Genomic DNA, 22,012 nt, shown 5'->3' on the forward strand with positions numbered 1-22,012 from the left:
CTGTGTACATTAATAAAACACAATGCATTCAAAAGTAATATACTTTAGTGAGCAAACTGCACTGTATATTTTTCCGTTTTTCTTGTTTTCAAAGCTTGCTTTGACATTCAGTCCTTTATGATCTTAGAAGATATGTTGTTATTACATGAGGCTAACAGATTGATTTCAATGTATTTATTAAAGTACAGCAATAAATGGAAATTTACACAATTTAAAAATGTATTTAGTGAATTTTGTAAAGAGCAGGAAGGATTTTATATATTATTAAAAGTAAAACTAACAGAGAAACATTAAAACATAACAAATGCAAAAAATAATGCGTTATTTAGAATATTCATACCTTTTAACATATCTGAATATAAAAATGTAAGACCAAAATACTTGATGACCTCCAAAGCAAACACACACATATAGAAATCACTTAATATCAGGATCGTCATTTTAAATTAGACACTTTTTTCCAAAGGCAACTGAGATAAGTAAGGCAAATGAATAATGCAGAGTACACATTGTGTCTGTGATTTCAGGTTGCAATCACCTCCATGGAAAGAGCCCCAGCCCTTAAGTGTGTCTCAATATATCACAAGCCATTTAATAATTGGACACACACATACATGAGAAAAATCCTAATTTAGTTCAGATAGTTAGTGCTACATAATTTGCCTCAACCAGGTAATATATTTCCTGTGGATTCCATATAAATGTATAAAATAAACAACAGTATTTCATGTTTCTTGAAATTATAAATCACTATAAGTTTAGTAGGGATCATGCCTAAATACTTTGAATAAATATTTATTTTTTTGTATTGTTCCAATTTTTCAAACCTGTGTATTCCATTATAGGGTCACAGCATGCCAGTCCTTCATACACACTTGAGTTTAGAGCTACCAATCAACATAATCTGTATGTCATTTGGATACTGGTGTAAAAAAAAAAAAAAATCATTTATCTCTTTGTCCAGATATAAAACTTGAAAATGAGCAGCATCATACAATTATAGAAAACATATTAGCAGTGGGTATGTGCAGAGAAAATGTGCATACTTCACATATTGGCAAGTAAACCACTATATATATATATATATATATATATATATATATATTGTATATATATATATATATATATAGCCACACATGTGTGCATCGAGCTTGCCTGGACAGCTGTGGTAAGTTGATAAAAACCACCCTGAGATAATCGAGGGTACTGTTGCTAATAGTATCTTCTGTTTTCCTTGAAGCACCAAGCAGTCGAAACCTATTTAGAATGAATACATTGTGTTGCTGCCAATTCAAGCACTAATTTGGAGTTTTTTTATGGTCATTTTCTTTTCTAGTTGTAGGAGTGGCCAGTGTTTGAAATGTGGTCTGCGTCTGGGAACCACCTTCCTGAAACAACTTAGGTAAGCAGTAGCACTCTGGGATGAGGGGGGACGCTAATGCTAATGATTTTTTCTCTTTCACCCACAGCTCAAACAAGATGCCCAGTGTGGGCACCTCACCCCATATCATAATGTGTGTGTATGCTTACTTATATACATAAGATGAGCTTAGTAAAGATGAACTAAAAAAGACATAGAATACAAACAGTATTGATAAGCATTTATACCTCACAAGAAAAAAAATGGGAGGTTTTAGGCTAATCAGATTTCATTTTTATCAATGTTGTGGAACGTCTTGTGTCTTACACTTGGTGTGACATACGCAGAATATAAGAAATAAGAAGTTCAATAGACAAGAGAAGACTGTTCAGTCCTTTAAGCATGTTTAGTTAATTTGTTTCAATACCTTCAAGCACTGATAAGCGCAAAAACACATTGGAAGGGGTCCCGGAATACTCCTTGATGTAGAAATACTCCCAGTCTGTTATGAACTTAAGTCTGGGATCTGAGGCAACCCTCTCCAATTCTGTCTCTATTAGGATTTGTTTATTTGTGCGTATATTACACTATATACTGTATACCCACATACCATACATGTAGTGCATACCACTTCTAAATGTTGTTTTATAGTGGCATTAACATTTAACATATTAGTTCTGAAAGTATGAAAAAGTAAAATGCACATATTTACAACTGGTAAGTAGAAAACAAAGAATCATAATCAGCAGGATTCTGTATATTTTGGTGTGCTTACCTATTTTGAAGTGTCAACAGCAAAGTCTGTGGTATTATTAAATTCTTTGGTGTAACAGGTTATGTATGAACAATGATGAAACTATATATTAACAAGAGTCATAAATACATTTCTCAATTAAAAATATAACATTCTCAATCTCGTTCAACCAGAGTTGCGGTGGGCTGGAGTATTAAGTTCTTAAACTACCTTAACTCATTAACAGCGTTATACGGGAAATGAAGTTATTGTCTAATCTAAAAAGTATCTATCTATCTATCTATAAAACACATGTGAATGATAAAAAAAAGATTGTTGATTTAAATGTAATTTTACACATTAAAAATTTGCAGGGATCTAATGAAATAATCATATAAGTTTATATTTGAAGTATTTTTTATCTCAGTATTTATTATGGCAGTCAAAGATTTGCTGTAAGATGATTCACAATTCTGTGCATTTGTTTACGGGTATGAAACAATGTAAAATACTTTTATGTTCTAATTCAATATTCATATGGATTGAAAAGCTATTGTAAATATAAAATAGCCATCAACTGTAACAATATTTAGTGTAGAAAACTGAGCAAGAAACAACAATCAGCATTGGCACATGGCAACTCTCAAGTGAGTTCACAGGTTTAATCAATCAAGTCATAATCCACTCGGTTTAGAGCATTCAAAAACACAACCACATTTGATGTCAGTCTCTGATTAAAATGTACAAAATGAAATGCACTTTCTGTAAGCAATCAAAATTACACCATAATTCAAAAAGCCTGGCAACAAAACCTAAGGATGTTAAATTGACAGGGCATGTTTTTTCTTGATATAAAAGCTGGCGCACAGCACAAGTTTCTCCACAGATTATTTAGTACTTCCATTACAGATGGACTGATAGAAAAAGTAAGAAAATGGAACTACAAAACTCTGTGAAACAAAATGGCAAAATCAACATAAATAAAAAGTTTTCCTTCATTTTCTTCTCCTGTACTTACATTAAGTATAAAACAGAAATAAAACAGACCGAGAGAAGCTTTACATTTGTCTAGTTGCAATGGATTCCAGAGAACTGTTTAATTTCTGAACGTTTCCATGATAACAGAATGTGTGACTGTCCCACGAGAAGCTGACTGTAATTTTGGTAGATGCACAGCTTTTCCTACCACACACACCCACATCCAGGACTAAGGTCATTGACCTCCTCGTTGACTCGTCGTTGTGGATCTGTATTCACAAGTCACTCTGTGTGATTCTAGATTTTTGTTTTGTATGCATTTCATTCTAGAATAATGATGTCTGTCCAGTTGCCAAAACCTGAGCGCACAACGAGTTCACCTTTTACCAGTCACTCTCTTGTTCACACAGCTGTATAAACCGTTTTACAGCCTGTAAGATCCTTCTGAAACAGAGCAGAAAAGTTCTCAGATGCATTTTTTTATGAAACCATTTTCTTTTTTATGTTTTCAAAGGTAATATTTATTTTTAACTCATTCCTCTAAGCTCTCAATCATTCCTTGGCTATCCAAACAGCCATTCATCTTTAGAGATTCTGCCGTCTGCTGCTGGAGCTGCTCATATTCTTCATCCAGAAAGTCAAGAGAGTTGTTGCTAGGCAACCCTCGAATGGTGAATTTGTGTGACACCTTGGTCCACTGCTCCCGATTAGCTGCAACCCTCTGATAAAGCTCTGCTGACTTGGGGAAAAGTTCTTGAAGAAGCCTTGAGAAAATAAATAAAACATTTCATAAGTTTAAGCTCTCTTTGGATTTGTTCTCCACACAAGAGGCACTGACATGTTGCGCAGAGTGCCTCATTAATTCTGTGCTGACAGGTTATTTCCTGTTGCTCTGTCTGGTAATGAATAGTCATATAAAGACCCTTTATTAATGCCTGCACTGTAAAATTCAGTAAAGGATGAATTTGAAATGCATGCTCAGCCTTATTCACCAAATGATTACATAAACCTAAGATGATTAAGTGTGGCATAAGACATCCTTTAAAATGTGTTAGATGCCTTTACCGTCACTTGGTCATAGGATCCATCCATACATTTATCCACTATGAATCTGCATCTACTTTCACATCTACTGTAGTCCAGGGTTACAAGAGATTAGCCCACCATGACAGCATCAGGCACAACACAACAACCACCTCTTATTCATTACAGGGCACATTTCTTATTCCACTCTGATTTCAACCTTTACAATTAGGTGGTGACACTTCTCAGCTGCCCTCCTCTCTTGGAATATTACTACACTTTAAAAACCATGAGCAATAACTATCTGCTGTACTGGAGTGAAAATATGGCTTTTTACATTGTGCGGAAATAAGACTAAAGGAATATAGGATTACTCAGATGAGACATAACTTTGGAATGGATAGAATGTGTAAACAAGGTTATAAAGATAATAATATAATGGCTAATATTGTATTAATTGTGAGGGAGTTTGACATGACTGGGCTGGGCATGTGTTTTTAAGTCAGCAGGCAAATTGTCTATTAAGGGACAATTTCAGGACTAGGGTGTTGTACTGTGTTAGCCATTATGGATGAATGGCCCCTTCTTCAGGCAAGATTTAAGATTACTTCTTGCATGAGAAGGGGTGAGAGTTGCCTCGAAAGCTTGCATATTGTAATCTTTTTAGTTAGCCAATAAAAGGTGTCATTTTGCTTGATTTCTCACTAAGACTGATGGAAGTAATGCAAAGGCAAATGCTTATTCAGTGCCATTGATTTTGCAAGCTTTATGCTCTGTTGAAATAACCAGTGTGTGTTTGTCAGAAGATACAAAAAAATGTCATTGAGTCCTTTACCTTTAATGTGAATGTAAATCTTTGCTGGAGTACAGGGTAGCAATAAGAGTAGCCCCACTGATGAGTAACAAGACCATTACAACTGCGTCCCAATGAACACAAGCATTTCAACAGGCTTAAGAAGAAAAGACTGCAAACATGGCTGTGTTACAACAGGGTCCCAACAATCACAAGTATCTTAGTTGGCTTAAAAAGAAATGACAAATGTGAGGACAACCATGTACAGGAAAATAACTGTGGTGGGAAAAAAAAACTGCATCTTTTTTTTACTTATTTGTACAGGAACACACTGTCTAGCACACTGTCTAGCGAGGCAACAAAATCCACTAAACCCTTAAAAATGCCAGGGTTGTCTGACGAGTCAGTCTCATCGCCCACGCAAGGCCAACTCAAAAGCCCCACAAAATTTAACACAATCAATTATCTTGGATAAAATATACCGATTTTTATCTACCTCCTCGTTGTGTTTTCTTATCGCAATCCTGTGACCGTCGTCTAACTGAGTAGCGATGTTTACTCTTCCCAAAATGGCTAGTTTGACGGAATTATCCATGTGTGTCCTGGTGTTCTCATGTTTTCTTACTTTCTCGGACAGGTGCTTCATATCTCTCACTCCCGTAACTGTCCAAGCAGGATCTGTCCCAGTTGCTTTAAACAACAAGCACGGGAAACAAAATAAGGCATTAGCAGAAACGCATCCACATAGCCAGGCCTTTTGGTGTACCAACTGGAAGAGTAGCCAGCGTGTACTTCTTCCCTTTTTCGCTTATCTGCTGTCTGATTAAGAGGTTAGGCTGATCTGGACCCAGCTCCTTTACCTTCAGTTTTTCTGCCAAAGTTCTCTTCTCAAACGGATATTGGGTAGAGATTGAACAGAGTTGGGTTCGTGTCCGAATTAACAACACCTGAGTCCACCATTGTCACGTAATGTTAATTGAAAATTGCGCCACTACAGACCATCCTTGATTTTAGCTGCTTGGGGCTACAGAAAAATCGCCCATTTCAGTTAAGATTTGAGGACGCTGATTGGCTAAATTTTATGTCACATCTTGAATATATTTATATCTTGAATCAGCATTTGACTAAATTCTACAAAGACCCGCCTCCTTTGGGCGATATCTCGATCGCCCTCAGCTGAAATTGAGACGTGCTGACAGGCAGAGAAGTTATATGGTGATGGTGAAAACATTTATTTTTACAGGAAATGACTGTGAACGCCGTAACTCTATTTATCTATGTATAGCTTAGTATAGTGGGCGGCACAGTGGCGGAGTGGGCAGCGGTGCTACCTCGCAATTAGGTGACTCGGGTTTGCTTCCCTTGTTCTCCCCGTGTCTGCGTGGGTTTCCTTTGGCTACTCCGGTTTCCTTCCACAGTCCAAAGACATGCAGGTTAGGTGCATTGGTGATCCTAAATTGTCCCTAGTGTGTGCTTGTTGTGTGGGTTTGTGTGAGAGTGTGCGCCCTGTGGTGGGCTGGCACCCTGCCTGGGGTTTGTTTCCTGCCTTGGCTGCATTGGCTCCAGCAGACCCCCGTGATCCTGTAGTTAGGATATAGCAGGTTGAATAATGGATGGATAGTATAGTATAACATATTAGAGTTTAGTTCATTACTCATCTTGCACTTGTCCTTTGTTTATGTAAATGTTGAGCCATGACCTTGAGATATGTATTACATACCACTGTATGCTGCAATACTGTGCGTGGTTGGTATGACAATGAGGCTACTTGACTTGACTTGACTTAACTGCTCAAGGCCAACCGCCTGATACAAAGCTTACTCTGTGGAAATTGAATTAAATTGTTCAGGCTGTATGTTTTCATTTATTTAACTCCTAGTGTTTGATATGTCTGGTATCGCTGCAAAATATAAAGATATATAGGTTAAGGTAAAATAAAGTTTGTTATTCCCTCACTGAAACAACCCCATGTTTACTGATGCTAGCAATCACCAAGGGGTTAGGAGTTGCTTTTCTTCCTAATCGAGGTCCTGCAGGGACACAAGAGGATGCCTTTGTGCAGCCCTCATAGTGATGGAAAACTAGGTGAAACGGCAAGAAAGGTGAATGACTGTAAGCCATTTCCTCAGAAGCATGCAGCCTACAACTGTTGAGGTTATTAGGAGGGAATATTGTGGGGTGTTCAGGTAATACAAATTCATTAGGCTAAGGTATTGTTTAGGAGCATTTACAAAAAAAATGTAAAGGTTTATATAGTAACAGTAAGGTCATTAGGCCTTTAAATGTACAGTGTATTACCATTTAATAAACACTCCCGTTGCTTAGCACAGTTTCAATATGTTAAACTATCTCTATATAGTTCATCTTCAAAGCTAACTATCACAGCTCTTACTGCCTCAATGTTTTGCCAGTTTAAATGTGAAAAATACTGCTAAAAGATCGTTGGTAACCTACTGCCAATACCAAGCAACAGAAATTGACACCGAAGGATTAACCAATAGGACCATTGGCTTTGATTGACGGAACCTTCATGAAAAGAAAAAAAATGAGCACTGGCATCAAAAGAGCCACTCAGAAAAGTATTGTATTTTAAACAACTAGATAAGTTTTCATAATAATTAGATGACTTTTTTAATTTTGGATTTTGTATACAATATTAACTCACTTATATACTTTGATGTATTTTGCATGTGATTATCTATTTCATAATTATCATTTTGTTTATATCACTTTTACACAAATTATATTCCCACAGTGTTACTATTTTACAGTGAAAAAATCTGAATTGAACGACATTAGCTAAAAGCCTGCTTTATGGGCTTATTGTGGTCCTTCTAGAAATGACTTTTGAAGGTCACTAGAAAAGAGTAACAGATATGCAAACCTAACTTCTCAAGACATTCCCACTTTTGTCAAGTGTCAAAGAGAAGCCCAGTAATACTCATTGAGATACATTACTAGTCAAGTGTTACCTTCTGCATACAGCACCACAGGATTTAGAAAGATGTAATGTCTCCCTAATTAGAAAATGTATAATCATCCTAATAAACAACTATGATGTATTGCATGTATTCATGGGGAGACTCAGCAGGGAGTAACATCAAGCTCTGCTGCTTAATGTGGCATGCAGAAGCCTAAAATGAAAGCAAAAAAGTACACAGGAAATGTTTGTACACAACGTAGAAATCATTAAAAAAGTCTCCCTGGGACGGCTTTAAGCCCATCAGGAAAACAAGCTGGGTTGAGTGTGGGGATAGGAACCAAAAACTGTAAAACTCCTGCCAAAAACATGAACAACAGTTTAAAAGACAGTGGAAAATCTCTGCAGGACATATTTGCCAAGTGCTGTCTGGAAAAAGCTGAACAAGTCATGAAGTACCCCAGTCATCCTTTAAGGACATTTTTCTCCCTCCTTCCATCAGGCAGGCGCTAGGAACTATAAACACCAGAACTGTGAGATTTAAGAACAGTTTCTTCCTGCAGGTAATTAGGCTGCTCAGATTTCATATGTGATAAACTGTCTGTAATCAACTGAGCAAAAGAAGTGACAAATCTTCTGTGGTTCTTCTGTATGTAAAGTTGTGTTTAGTGTTATTTACTGTGAGCATTGTTATTATTATTATTAAAGTTGAGCTTTTTCTCTTCCTGATGTTTTATGATGGTTATTTTGTCTGCAAGGAGCATTATACAAGTAAGAACTTCACTGTACACTGTGTGTATATGTGACAATAAAAACGACCCTGACCTTGAAAGGAGGGCCTTCACACACAAGGAGTATGATGTGTGGCAGTGAAAACCAAAATGAAGATGCAGTGCTGATGCCCCTTTTTAAACTAGACAATGTGAGAAAGAGAAGGCATGCCACTGTCAGGGGTCAGCCAGAGTTTAAAGCCTGGATCATTTTTCTTCTGCTTCATTTATTAATTTAGTTGTCTTTTGAGTTACATTTTGTAACTTAATTTTTCAGTTTTACTCATGATTGAATTGTGTTTTTTATAATTTTAATTATTGTATTAATTGTTCTCTATGTTATGCACCCTGTTCTCTTTATGTTGCACCTAAGAGAGTGGGACTACTGACTGTCTAGCTATGGGACTGCCTTCTGGCCTATCAAGTCTGGGCAAGCAGTAAACAAAACAAGCAATTGACTTGTTGTTCAAATCATCTCTGGATTCTTATTCTTGTAAGAGCTTCCTTTTTTGGTTCTTAGGTAATTATTTGATGTTTTTGTTTTTTTTGACTTGGGTTTAATATATAGTTGGGGATTATTGAGTTATGAACTGGTTTTGGCTGTGTAGGTTTGTCTTGCACATATGCACACAAGGGCCAATTTATCATCAGCAGTCCACCTAATGTGTATGCCTTTGGACTGTGGGAGGAAACCGGAGTACCTGGGGAACATCCACACAGACATGCAGTACCACTACGCTGCCCCTAATTTTCGTAATAAAAATGTTTAAATATAAATGATCATTGTTTTTGGTATTTCCTCTGGTTTTACAGTTTTCCTTTTCCAGTTTGAGTTTTTGGAGTTTTAAAAGCCTTCCATTCATGTTGCTTCTGCTATAGTTGCACTCTGTGGAGCTTTGAGGTCTACTCCCTGAAGCAAATCCTGCATTTTTAGTCAGGAAACTCATAATAGCCACATAGCAACATTAATTCTGAAATATAAATGTGCTTTGCTTGGACTTGTGAGATGCGGTCAGGTCAGAAAAGGCTAATGACAGCTAAACTGACTCAGTTCTCAGAATATGAGCAATTAAATGCTCCCCTAACCAAAGGTGTAGCTCTCATTTTAGGAAAAGTACCATAACAGGCAGTCATGGAATGGAAGGCAAGAAGGCCATGTTTCTTTACAGCATCCTTTACAACAAAGAAGAACAGACTAAAGATGAATGTGGATCTGTGCAACACTGTAATCAATGGAGGTGCGGAAAGAACAAAGGAACAATTCTATTATGAGTCTTAGAGCATTTCAGGCAAACTGAGCAACAGAGGCATCAATGTTCTGTTAGAAAAATTAAACAAAATAGATGGAGCCACTGCTGCAGTATAAGAGGAAGTGAAGGGCAAACATGCAATGGGAAGCAAGAATAAAAATTGAGAAAAATTTGCTGATATGTGTGCCTTGAACAAGTTTGTGATGGGTGGAAGTGTAATCTAGTTATGTTTCAGTGAGGGCCTCTTCCCTGGCTTAAATGTGTTTTCTTTCATTTTAAACATTTTATTGTTTTTTGAACATTATTTTATGTATTTTGTTATTAATCCTGTTTTGGTTTTGTTATGTCCATGTTATGTTTATGTAATATTGTATTATTTATTATTTTTCAGTTTTTGCATTATGTTAGGATTATTGTTTTGCTTTTTTTGGTTCTTTGTCTTGTCTCCTATATATGGTACCTAAGGAGGTGGGGCCACCTAATTATTAAATTAGGGAACTTGCTTCAGCAGTACTTAAGCTGGCTGTGCAGATCAACTAGCGGCTTCAGTATGGCTTTGTTCAGATTCCTTTGTTTCAATTGATGATTTGACCCCTGCTTTTGTCAGCAGCCATACCACTTGCACTTCAGAACACTTAATCCACCTGAAACTAAACATGTTTGGGCTTAGACAGTGATTGGACGGGAGACCAACAAGAAAAGATTGGGTTGCCATTGGAAGATGTGTTGGTGACTTTGTGGTCTTTGTGTGGATTCCAATACCCCAGTGCAGTGATGGGGACACTGTGCTGTATAAATTGGTGCCATCTTTCAAATGAGACGAAAAACCAAGATCCCAACTCTCTGTGGTCATAAAATATCTCTTGGCATCTTTCAAACAGTAAGGTGTTTCTTAATGTCCTGGTTAAATTGTCCACCACAGCCAGGTAATTTAGGTCCCCGGTCACCCCATGTCTATTACAAACTGCTGCACATGGTGGGTGATTGAAGTGGCTTCCTATTGTTCATGTAAAGTGCTTTGAGTTGCTAGAAAAACACTATATATAAATGAAATTAATTTATGAATTAATATAAGGTGCTCTATCTGGTTTGTTGATTTTGTATTTGTTTGCTTTTAGGTAAAACCTATTTTTACCCTTTCTTCATACCTTCCCTTTTCTGTGCTCTTTTTGAGATCTTTAAAGAAATTGTGTTCAAGTTATGCATGCTTTGAGATCACTTCGGGTTTTTTTTGTTTGGGGCTTGATCAGGTACAAGAACATCTTGTGTATTAGTGTTTCATGTGCAATAAGGTGTAATGTTGAATGTTTGTGTTCTACCTCATTTCTTATCTTATCCTTTCCTATCCTTTTGTAATTATATATATATATATATATACATATATATATATATATATATATATATATATATATATGTGGTCCCCGGCCGGGCTGGAGCCGGCCGGGACGCAGGAGGACGTGAGGAGGGCTTGTGCCTCCTCCAGACCGCGAGGGGGCGTCCGTCCTGGTTCTGTTGGGAGCCACGGGTCGAGGGCATGGAAGCCCTACCCTGTAGGGGCCCGTGGCCACCGCCAGGCGGCGCCCCGATGCCGGTTCATCCCGTGTGGCCCTCGGCCGGGGATGGAGCCCGGCCGGGCTTAGAGGACAGGAGGAGGGCGTGTGCCTCCTCCAGACCGAGTGGGGCGTCCGTCCTGGTTAGACAGGGGCTCGGTACAGGGCTTGGAAGCCCAGCCCTGTAGGGACCCGTGGCCACCGCCAGGCGGCGCCCCAGTGCCTGTTTATTCCGGGAGCCTGGCACTTCCGCCACACCAGGAAGTGTCGGGGGGAAGACGACCGGGGAGACACGGATGGCTTCCGGGTGCACAGCCGGCACTTCCGCCACACAGGGGTGTGGCCACCGTTAAGTGCCGGGAAGCAGCTGGAGCCCATCCGGCTCCCCATAGGGCCTCCCTCCAGTCAGCGGTGTAAGTCGGGAGGCAGAAGGACTGAGCTTGTCGAAGGACTGGAGGCGGCCAGGAAGGCACAAGGACTGTGGGCCCTGGACTTGGGGGAATCAGTGCCAGCAGCACTGGGGTTTTGTGAGTGCACGATAACTGTACATAGTGTAAATAAAAGTGTGATGGGTGAGAAAATGTTGTCCGTCTGTCTGTGCCGGGGCCAGCGTTCACAATATATATATATACAAGGGGACCCAAAAAAAACCGGAATTTTGTTGTTGTTAGGTTGGTACTTGTAGTATGTGGTTGGGCAATGTAACTAGCGCGATCTAGTTACACTCCTCACAAGTCTGTCTGCCAAGTGCCATCAGTCTGGAAGGTTGTGCTTGTGTTCAGTAAATTTTGTAAAAGTAGTTTTGTGCAAGTGTCGTTTTTTTTACGATGGCCGATTATCTTGAGCAACGCGCGCCAGTGAAATTTAGTTTTCTTCTTGAAAAAAGTGTTGCAGAAACTATTGTTATTGAAACGGTATGACAACCCTGAACCACCCACCCTACTCACCGGATTTAGCTCCGTGTGATTTCTTTTTGTTCCCTCGGATGAAAAAATACTTGAAAGGAAGGCGTTTTGCTGACGTCGAAGAGGTAAAACAAGAAACGACCTGAGCATTAATGGGCATTACTTCAGACGAATTTAAAAAATGTTTCGAACAATGGAACAAACAGTTAGATAAGTGTATTTCCGCCAATGGAGAGTACTTTGAAAAAGACTAATTGTAGTTTGTACAGAAAATTAACTTAAAAACGTTTTAAAGATATTTCCGGTTATTTTTGGGTCCCCCTCAGTATATTATATATATATATATATATATATATACACACAGTGCATCCGGAAAGTATTCACAGCGCATCACTTTTTCCACATTTTGTTACAGCCTTATTCCAAAATGGATTAAATTCATTTTTTCCTACTAAAAATCTAAAGTAAACTTTTTTCATGTTGTCATTATGGGGTGTTGTGTGTAGAATTCTGAGGAAAAAAATGAATTTAACCAATTTTGGAATAAGGCTGTAACATAACAAAATGTGGAAAAGTGGTGCGCTGAATACTCTCCGATGCACTGTATATATATATATATATATATATATATGTGTGTATATATATATATTTATATATATATATATATATGTATAAAATTATTTTTGCGTTTGAAACGGAAAAATACAAACACCCCGATCTATCCCATAGAACAGCGCCTCATGTCTCCCTCTCCCAGCCCTCCTCTCTGGACTCCAGCGCTGACCCATTCGCCACCAGGCACGTTCTGACAGAGAAGTTTTATTTATTTGTCCATGTGACTGTCGCGGAAACTGCCAAGTTATAACTTTTTTTTAAGTGGCAGTACTTGATAGTAGAAGAGATGAGGAAAACAGCTTTGTGTCTTTCTACTTTTTAACTGCGCCGAGCTTTAAACAATGTGAAGATGACACCGCCTTTAGCAGAAAGGGGTCATGAGAACAAAGCGGACGCTCGGAGGCGCAGAATGTCGGGCAGCTCCGCCGGCTCGAGAGCTTCGCAGTTTCGGGCAGCATCCTCTCTTCTCTTACTGTTTGTGACACTTCGAGTGTCCAACGTTGGGTCCTGGGAGAGTGGAGATCTTTGTGAATGAGTGTAATCGGCGCCATCGAAGCAGGACTCTCTTTGTAAATTGTGCTTTAACGACTTCTTACTGTCCCTTAAAGTGAGTTCAGTTCACTAAAACCCACAACATTCAAGGTTGCTTTTGTGATAAATTCTTTTAAGAAGATGGAGGGTTTACATCTAAGAAGATGTACCGCCCTCTTCATGTTAAGTTTGGGACTTGGTAATTATTTGGACCTTCTGCCCGTTAAGCACGGAAGGGCAGTGTCCACATTTCTCAGAATAATTTTTCTCTTAAATTACAGGCACATAGTGCAAGGTTGTCAGGGTTTTTGCAGGATCACATAGAAAATGTAATTTCTATACCACAGCAGTTGTGTAACGCCTTTCACAAGGGATCTGCTACCGAGAGATGATCCAAATACATTTAAGCTGCTGTTAGTGCAACTTACCTGTTGTGTTATAGCGCCATTAAAATGTACTTTGCCCGAAAGCACTCCAGTACTGCTCAATGTATCTTTACTTCTTACATGTTAATGTTTTACTGTTTAATATTTTATATACTACATTTTGTGTTTTTCTCTTGCACTCAGTGAGCGAAGCCACTGGGTAATCAGCTAGTGTATACTGTATATATATATATATTTATGTGAGATGTTTAGCTTTTTGGGGTTCATCCCTATTGTGGCTCTCTAGACCCAAAAACCCCTCATGTTTACGCCATTTTCGGATCATATTTCATGCAGGAAATGACATTCTTATGAAAAACATTAAACCAAAAGATGCTTTCAGCAAAAATTATCAGAAGGACATCAACTGAGCCAAAGGTCAAAGTTACTCCTTTTTTCAAAACTGTTTTACTCTTTTTTTAAAAAAAAAAATGGGGATCGATAATATAGGTATATGCAGCATCATTTTATAATATTTTGGGGTTGCTGATCACAAATATAATATTTTTGATATATGAATATTTACCAGTGGTCCTAGCCTTCTAAGTGCCTCTCGCAGAGAACATTTAGATATTAAATATTAAAATTGAAGTACACAGTTTAATATTTCAAATATTTAACATATTTTGGATTTTTGTTTATTTTGTCCTTCTACCTTATGAAGCAAATCATTAGATTTCTTATGAACCACCCAAATTAGGGTGGCTTACAAGTAATTCAGACTTTTTTAAAGAACTTTACTTTTTTATATGGCAGCAAAGGGTCTGAGGTTCCTTATTGTGGGCATTTTAAGTAGTTCATAAAATCTCTCTTGGATGTCGAATGAAGAGATGGGTTGATGAGAAAGATTATTACCCAGTGGCAGCTAAACTGAAGTTAAAGTTGAAGATAAACTGGATGAACCAAGAGAGAATAAATAAAACCAGTTTTCGAAAAGATTAAAATATTAAAAAATAATATAAGACACTGGTAATATTGAACAGAACTTGAAAATTGATACTGAAGGAAAGAATATCAAAAAGACATTTAATAAAGTTTACGAAGAAATACTTTGAAGAAAGACACCACAAGAGAAAAAGTGCATTAGAGTGGGAATGTACAGAAAAATCCAATAAAGAAAAAAAAACAGAAAGTGGCAGTTAAAAACAGCCGAGTAAGAGTATTCAGCAATGCATGTCAAATTGAAAAAAGTGCCCAAAAAAGAAGAGAATTTTCGCAGAAAAGCACAGGAAGCAGTATCTAGCAGGATTGTGAAACAACTGTATTGTACAACCAGAAACCTCAGAGGGAAGTATAAGGAAGCAGAATAGTCAATCAAGGGCATGGATTGCAACACACTGATGGGGTTAGAGCAGTCACTTAGCAAATGTGCAAAACATTCTGAAGATTTGCTAAAGAGACCAGCCCCAATAAATCAACCAGAGGCAAGGACAGATGATAGCACAGATCGAAAACCAATAGCACAAATTAGGATTGGAAAAGCACCAGGCCAAGGCAGGGTAGAAGCACACTAGACAGATGCAGACACAACTGTAGAGATCTTATACAAGCTGTTTGAAAGATATGGGAGGAAGAAGATATCACAGAGGATTTGTAAAAGGAACATTTCATCAAAATCTCAAAGAAAGGAGACCCAAGCTAATGTTCCAACTATAGAGGCATCACTTCCAGAAAGGTATTCAATAGGACCACACTGGAGAAACTGAAGGGCTCATTGGGCCAGAGTCTACAAAATCAAAAGGAAGATGCTGTATTGGTGTCAGCTTGATACAAAACTTATATGAAGGAAATATGTGAAGAGCACTGCATGAGGGATGGCTGATCAGAAGCTTCGTGGTGAAGAATGGAGTCAGGCAATGGTGGTTACCCCTCACGGTTTCTATTTGTGCTGGTTATAAACTGAATTATGACAAGTTACCAAAGTGAAAAAAGAAATGGCGTTCAGAGGACAGTGTGGTCTCACAGCCATTGTAAAATGTAACAGACGCTGTTAGGCCTGCTTGCAGTCTCTGCCCAGCCTGGACTTAACTTCCACAAGAGAAAATAAAGGCTCTGAAGATGAACACAGACTGTAAAGAGCCAGTCAGACTGGATAAAATGCTCTTGAAGGAGGTTGAAAACTTTGCATACCTGTTCAGTATAGCAGACAAAACAAAGAAGATCAGACATGGATGTTAATGCAGCATTTATTCTGCTTAGAGACATTTGGAGTTCCAAATTTCAATTGTTTTAGCTAAAATGGCAAATCCATACTGCTGTGGAGAACCTTAAAGGCCATCACAAGGAGGACTGAGATGTTTGTAAACTAATGCTGACAAAGGATTCTCCACATTCACTGGTAAGAAAATGTTACTGACTGTTACTGATAGCAAATAAAACAGCAACGTAAAATAGAAAAGGAAATCCTGTGGAAAACATGTGACTGGCTTGTCCGCAATTTAAGGAAACCAACATCCAGTGTCACACAAAAGTCATTGAAATAGAACCCCCAAGGCAAGAGTACAACAGGAAGACAGAGCTAGGACAATGGTAGCTAGTTATGGTTTCACAGAACAGAAGTGTAAGCAATGGCCTATGCTCCAGATGATGCAAAGGATGTAATAATAATAATAATGATAAACAGTAAGAAGAGCAATCTAAAGACTCAAACTAATATAAATGCATCTAACTTGTTTGCCTAAATGTTTTGGTAGACAGATATCCAATGCCACAATAAAATGCTGAATGTGCCATATTTGGCCACAATCACTGCAATAACAGAGATGAGGATTATGATTCTATAAATACTCTTCCTGATCAAACCTTTTCATTTCTAGCTGCTGTTTTATATCATCTCAAGCATTTCATCCCTAAAAATGTAAATAAAGATCAATGCAAAGAGTTGTTCTTGAAGTTAGGGTTGTAAGGCAGGAAAAAAAGCATTAACAGGGTGACAATCCAATGAGATAAACCTGAAGAACCTGTGCAGGAAAGCCTATGCAGAGACAAAAGTGTTAACCCCTGTGCCACCATGCGGACCTCTGTCTTCCTAATGAATTCTGCAAATTCAAGTACTCCTGGTAAACTTCTGTGTTTTGTGGAGGTATTCATTTTATTTCTCACAAAAGCATGGATTACCCTATATTTTCCAATAGTTGCATAATCAGCATAGAATGCCACTCTGACCTCCTCTAAATTCCAGTACTCACTTGTAAATGGGCATAGCAATATGCTCCATGAAGCTTATCTGCAACTCGGGAATGTAGGCTTTTTCTCTGTCCATCATTTCACTCGGCCGGTTACCCATGGCTTTCTCCTGCAGAAACACAGCACAGTTTTTTAGAAAATGGAAAATCATTTACTGTTACTGACAGAAAAAGAAATATCCTTTTTAAACTAAAAGGAGATGTCTAGTTTCTGAATTAAATTGTACTTTTAATGCCAGTTTACTGTCCAAAAAAAAAAAAACACTGGATATTATATTTGTATCACACCCAAATTCTAATCATATACATATCACATGGGTTAGGATGAAAACCAGAATACCCAGTGGAAAAAGAAACACAGACCCTGAGAGAACAAGCAAACTAAACCCAGACAGTGACTGGGAGGGATTTCAACTGAGGAATCTGGATATGAGGATTATCCATCCATTTTTCAGAAAAAAAGAAACCAACGCACACATGCATACACAATGTACTGTAAGTTAAAAGTACTTTTGCTATACTATTAAACGTTACATACTGTATATCATGATCTCCAGCTTGTTAACATTATTTTTGAGTTAGTTTCCTTATCTGGATATTTAGAAATGAATGTTTATTTATAATTTACATCTTGTTACGTTCTGGATGATCTTATACAAGCTTGTGTCACGCTGGTTTCTAAGGGCATCTCTCTCATTATCAGGCCATTGAATCACATGCATCCATTTTTGACATTGTAGATTCCATGTTACTTCAGAGCAAGAAGCTGCTGATAATCCCTGTGTTAGGTTTATCATAAAAGGAAATACCTTGTCTCACAAAAGAATTAAAAGTTTCGTTTTGTTAAGAATTTCTGGAGACAACTCCATTACCAAGTTCACTGGTTCAACTGACCTACCACTCATCTTTAGGTTTTGAATTTTGTGTTTACACTTCAACCTGTTCCACCCAGAAGATAAATAAATAAAATAAAACTAACACTAGGCTTTTAAAATTTTCTTATAGACATTCTCCTTGAGCAAAAAGGAGAAATAATAATACATAAGTTAGAACTTACCAGATCTCCTTGGGAAAAGAATTCTTTATAGATAAGTTCCTGCAAAGCACAAAATATGAACATATGAGTGTCTTTTGTAAACAATGAACATATGTCCACTTAAAAGTTTCATTTTTTGAAACATCTTTTTACAGGCACGTCAAATATAAATACTGATGACAAATAATTTGCAGTTTGGGAATGGGATGCTATAGTGAGTATGTTTTCTTTGGTGATACATCTCCATGGGAGTAAACTGATTTTTATTTTAAGTCTGTTATACAGAATGCCTATTAGGGTTGCCATTTTTATAAAGCCTTTTAGTGTATAAGCCTCGGAGAGTTACAGTCTGGGAGACTGATGGAACGGTCCTCACGGATGACACTGCAGTTGTGACCCGCTGGGCTGGCTATTTTGAGCAGTTGTTCAAAGCTGATCCTCCAGCTAGGACTTTGGATATCTCTGGATCCACGATTCTTGAGGCTGATCCTCCAATTAGCTGTGAACCACCCAGTCTCACTGAGATTGCACAGGTGGTGAGCCAGCTGAGGGGAGGAAAGGGATCTGTGCTATCCAGGGTAAACTTCTCCAGGCCAATGGTAAGGCTGTCCCCCGGCATTGCAAGCAATCTTTGCTTCCATTTGGGAGACTGGCATCATCCCAACTGACTGGAAAACGGGACTTGTCGTCCCTATCTGGAAAGGGAAGGGTGATCGTCTGGATTGTAGCAACTACAGGGGGATAACACTGCTCTTGGTGTCAGGTAAGTCCTTGCTAGGGTCGTCCTCAATAGGATCCATGATCACTTGCTCACCTACCAGTGACCGGAACAGTCTAGTTTTACCCCTAAGAATTCTACCATTGACTGCATCTTGACACTCAGGGTTCTCATGGAGCGCAAATGTGAATATCAGCAGAGTTTCTTTGCAGCCTTTGTTAATTTTCGTAAAGCATTCGACTCAGTTAATCGAGCTGCCCTGTGGGACATCCTGAAGGTTCGTGGGATCCCCTCAAGGTTGGTGGATATCATGAGCGGCCTGTACACTGGTACTGTGAGTGCTGTGCAGAGTGGAGGCAGGACCTCTTGTGTTTTTCCCAGTTGATTCTGGGGTTCATCAGGGGTGTTTTCTTGCTCCTACTCTGTTCAATGCTTGTATGGACTGGGTGTTGGGCAAGGTCGTGGGGTCCAGCGGCTCTGGGGCATCAATTGGTGAAGAAAGATTCACGCATCTTGACTTTGCTGATAATGCTGTGATCTACGTGGAGTCATGAGGTCGCTGGAAAGGGGTGTGTGGTGCTCCCGATATCTATGCAAAAGGACAAAGGTTCAAGTCTTTAGAGTCCTGGTGCTTCCTGTCTTGCTATATGGTTGCGAGACATGGACGCTATCTAGTAACCTGAGAAGAAGGCTGGACTCCTTTGTTACTGTGTCTCTCCGGAAAATCCTTGGGTGCCATTGGTTTGACTTTGTGTCGAAGGAGCGGTTGCTCATGGAGTCCAAATGAGGCACATTATCTGAATTGTGAGGGAGCGTCAGTTACGGCACTACGGCCATGTGGTGCGTTTCCCCGAAAGTAATCCAGCTCATAGGAGCCTCATTGTTGGGGACCCGAGTGGCTGGACCAGGCCAAGGGGTTGCCCATGTAACGCCTGGCTGCGGCAGATAGAGGGTCATTTCCGGAGGGTGGGACTGGACTGCGTGTCTGCCTTGGGGGTTGCCAAACCGGGATTTTGAGCTGTTTCGTCGTGTGGTGGGTGCGAAAACACACTGTACCAGTGCATGCTCCCCAGCCTGACTTGACTTGGAATATAACATAAACTATTGTAACACAGTCACATGGTTAAGAGAAATGAGGAGTTGGTTGAGTCTGGAGAAGAATTGAGGGGGAGACAGAGGCTCAGGTGGACAGACAGTGAAGGGTCTTTGAGGATATGAGGGAGGGTATAGAGGTTGGCAAAGACAGAGGAGACTCATCAAGGTAGCCAAACACTATCAGTGGAAGAGCAGAAGAAAATAATAAGTTTTAGGATGCAAATAAATTTTGTAAAATAAAATTTTTTAAACTACATATAAGATTAATAAAATGATCTCATAGATAGCAAGGCTGCAGCAAGGGAAAATATAAAATGCATTCACTGTAATCATAATAATACAGATTTTTTTAGCATTCCTGTAGGAACTGAAAAACATCTACATTAAGTACAACAAAACGAAATAATTTCAAATTAAAACAAAAAAAAAAAAAACAAATAAGCCAGATACAGCAGCACATCCTATTTTAAACTGTGGCATTTTTTACTATATGCCTGGTGAACAGCATTTGCCTGGTGTTCTACATAACTTTTCTGATGCCAGGGACAAGCGATGACAGTTTCTCAGAATACCATTCTATGGTTTTGCTGTTAAATGGGTCTATTTTTTTATCAGTTTTCTCTTCTTCTGCTTCTTGATATTGTCACAGACTTTGGCTTACTTGGTGCCTCTTGCAATTCTATATACATTACAGGCAGTTGCAGTGCGCCCACTGAGGGGACAAGCTGTAGCAAACTGTCCATAATGCCTATGCCATGCGCCGTCCCTTCACAGCTGGGTTGGCATACTTTTTTATGTTGTTGTCAATCCAAATTTTTTGAAGGCAAATAAAAAAACATTTTTCATTGTACGTTTTGCTCTACTCACATGCTACTAGACACAACACTGGGACTATCAAGAAGCACAGGAAGTAGAGGAAGGATTCACAAAAACATCATCACTCTAGCTCTTGGGCCTGGTCTACAAGATGATGAGAAGAATACAGTCTATGGATCTTAAGCTGTGCTATGTCATTTGCAAAGGGGGGAGAGGTGAAAGGTGTGCTGCGGCAGGCTGATAGCAGGAGTTTTAAAAGAATACTTTCACCGCATGCCGGGGTGGTGTAGTTATGGCCATCAGTTCCAATAAATATTCTGAACCCACTGAAACTTTCTTCAGGGTTTTGAATTTAATATTACAGAAGATGTTGTTCCAATTATTGTATTCAATACAATAAATGAGGACTGTATTATCAGCAGAAGGTGGTCTCTATTGGAAAGATTTTGTCAGTTCATATATATAAGGTTCATTTTTTGTATAGACAGTCCAATCTAGATCTTTGTAAAAGCAGAAATGCTGTATCAGTGAAAGTCCAGAGTTAAGCTTTATGTAACTTTTCTAAAAGAAAATGTGGGTCATTCCAATTTAAAATGAAAATGTGTCCTGGAGAGAAACAGTTATTGCTGAGGTGGTGATTTGCATATAATCTTGGTAGTTAGAACAGCTGTAGCTGAGGACAGAAAGATTTATTTTCAGTCCAGACTGTCATCTAGACTGCAGGATAGTAACAAGAAGAGTGACTTGCGGGACACTGTGTTTAAGTGCCATTTTGTCTGATTTACAGCTGTTATCTTTCTGCAATGTAAGACATAAACCAGGCTGTTCGTATTTCAACTATGTTCATTAGTGATTACCTCAAAAGTAAAAGCTTAGGGATTATTCTGAAATCTTAATGACTCTCCCCTGTTTTGATTTACTTCTCATTATCTTGCTATTACAATTGGTGCCACTACTACATTGCCATGAAACTACTCCTACCCATGGAATTTGATAACCAAGTTATTAGAGGACTAGGGTTCAATCTGCTTCTCATTATGCTTAAGATTATAAAGTTGTGTGTTTCATACTGTATAATTCCAAAAGTGGAGTTGGCCTATTTCATCAGCACTGTGACTTTGTGTGTTGTAATTTAGTTGAGGATTTGTTTCCACCAGGAATTTTGTTACCTAGAATCAAATAATCTTACTAATTATATATTTTATATAACAGCGTCATCATGCTGAAGTATCTAACAGTGGATTGACTTGCTCAGGATCAAACAGTAAAGCCCGTGTGGAGACAGAACCTTAAAATCAAACTGCTTAAC

At 38.6% G+C, this 22,012-nt stretch overlaps 1 protein-coding gene across 3 annotated transcripts in view; it reads right to left on the bottom strand.

The window, feature by feature from the left end:
- Nucleotides 1-241: 241 nt before the first annotated feature.
- The window catches only part of LOC120523931 (cGMP-dependent 3',5'-cyclic phosphodiesterase), a 798,989-nt gene continuing 777,218 nt past the window's right edge, over nucleotides 242-22,012 (bottom strand). For all 3 annotated transcript variants that reach the window (XM_039745642.1, XM_039745643.1, XM_039745645.1), the window contains 3 exons: nucleotides 18,096-18,134; nucleotides 17,042-17,148; nucleotides 242-3,835 (listed from right to left, as the gene is read on the bottom strand). In XM_039745642.1, coding sequence (XP_039601576.1) covers nucleotides 3,604-3,835; nucleotides 17,042-17,148; nucleotides 18,096-18,134 — 378 coding nt within the window. In that variant the 3' untranslated portion in view covers nucleotides 242-3,603. The remainder of the gene's footprint in view (nucleotides 3,836-17,041; nucleotides 17,149-18,095; nucleotides 18,135-22,012) is intronic.

The sequence above is a fragment of the Polypterus senegalus genome, chromosome 2 (genome assembly GCF_016835505.1).
Source record: "Polypterus senegalus isolate Bchr_013 chromosome 2, ASM1683550v1, whole genome shotgun sequence".
NCBI classification, from domain to species: domain Eukaryota; kingdom Metazoa; phylum Chordata; class Cladistia; order Polypteriformes; family Polypteridae; genus Polypterus; species Polypterus senegalus.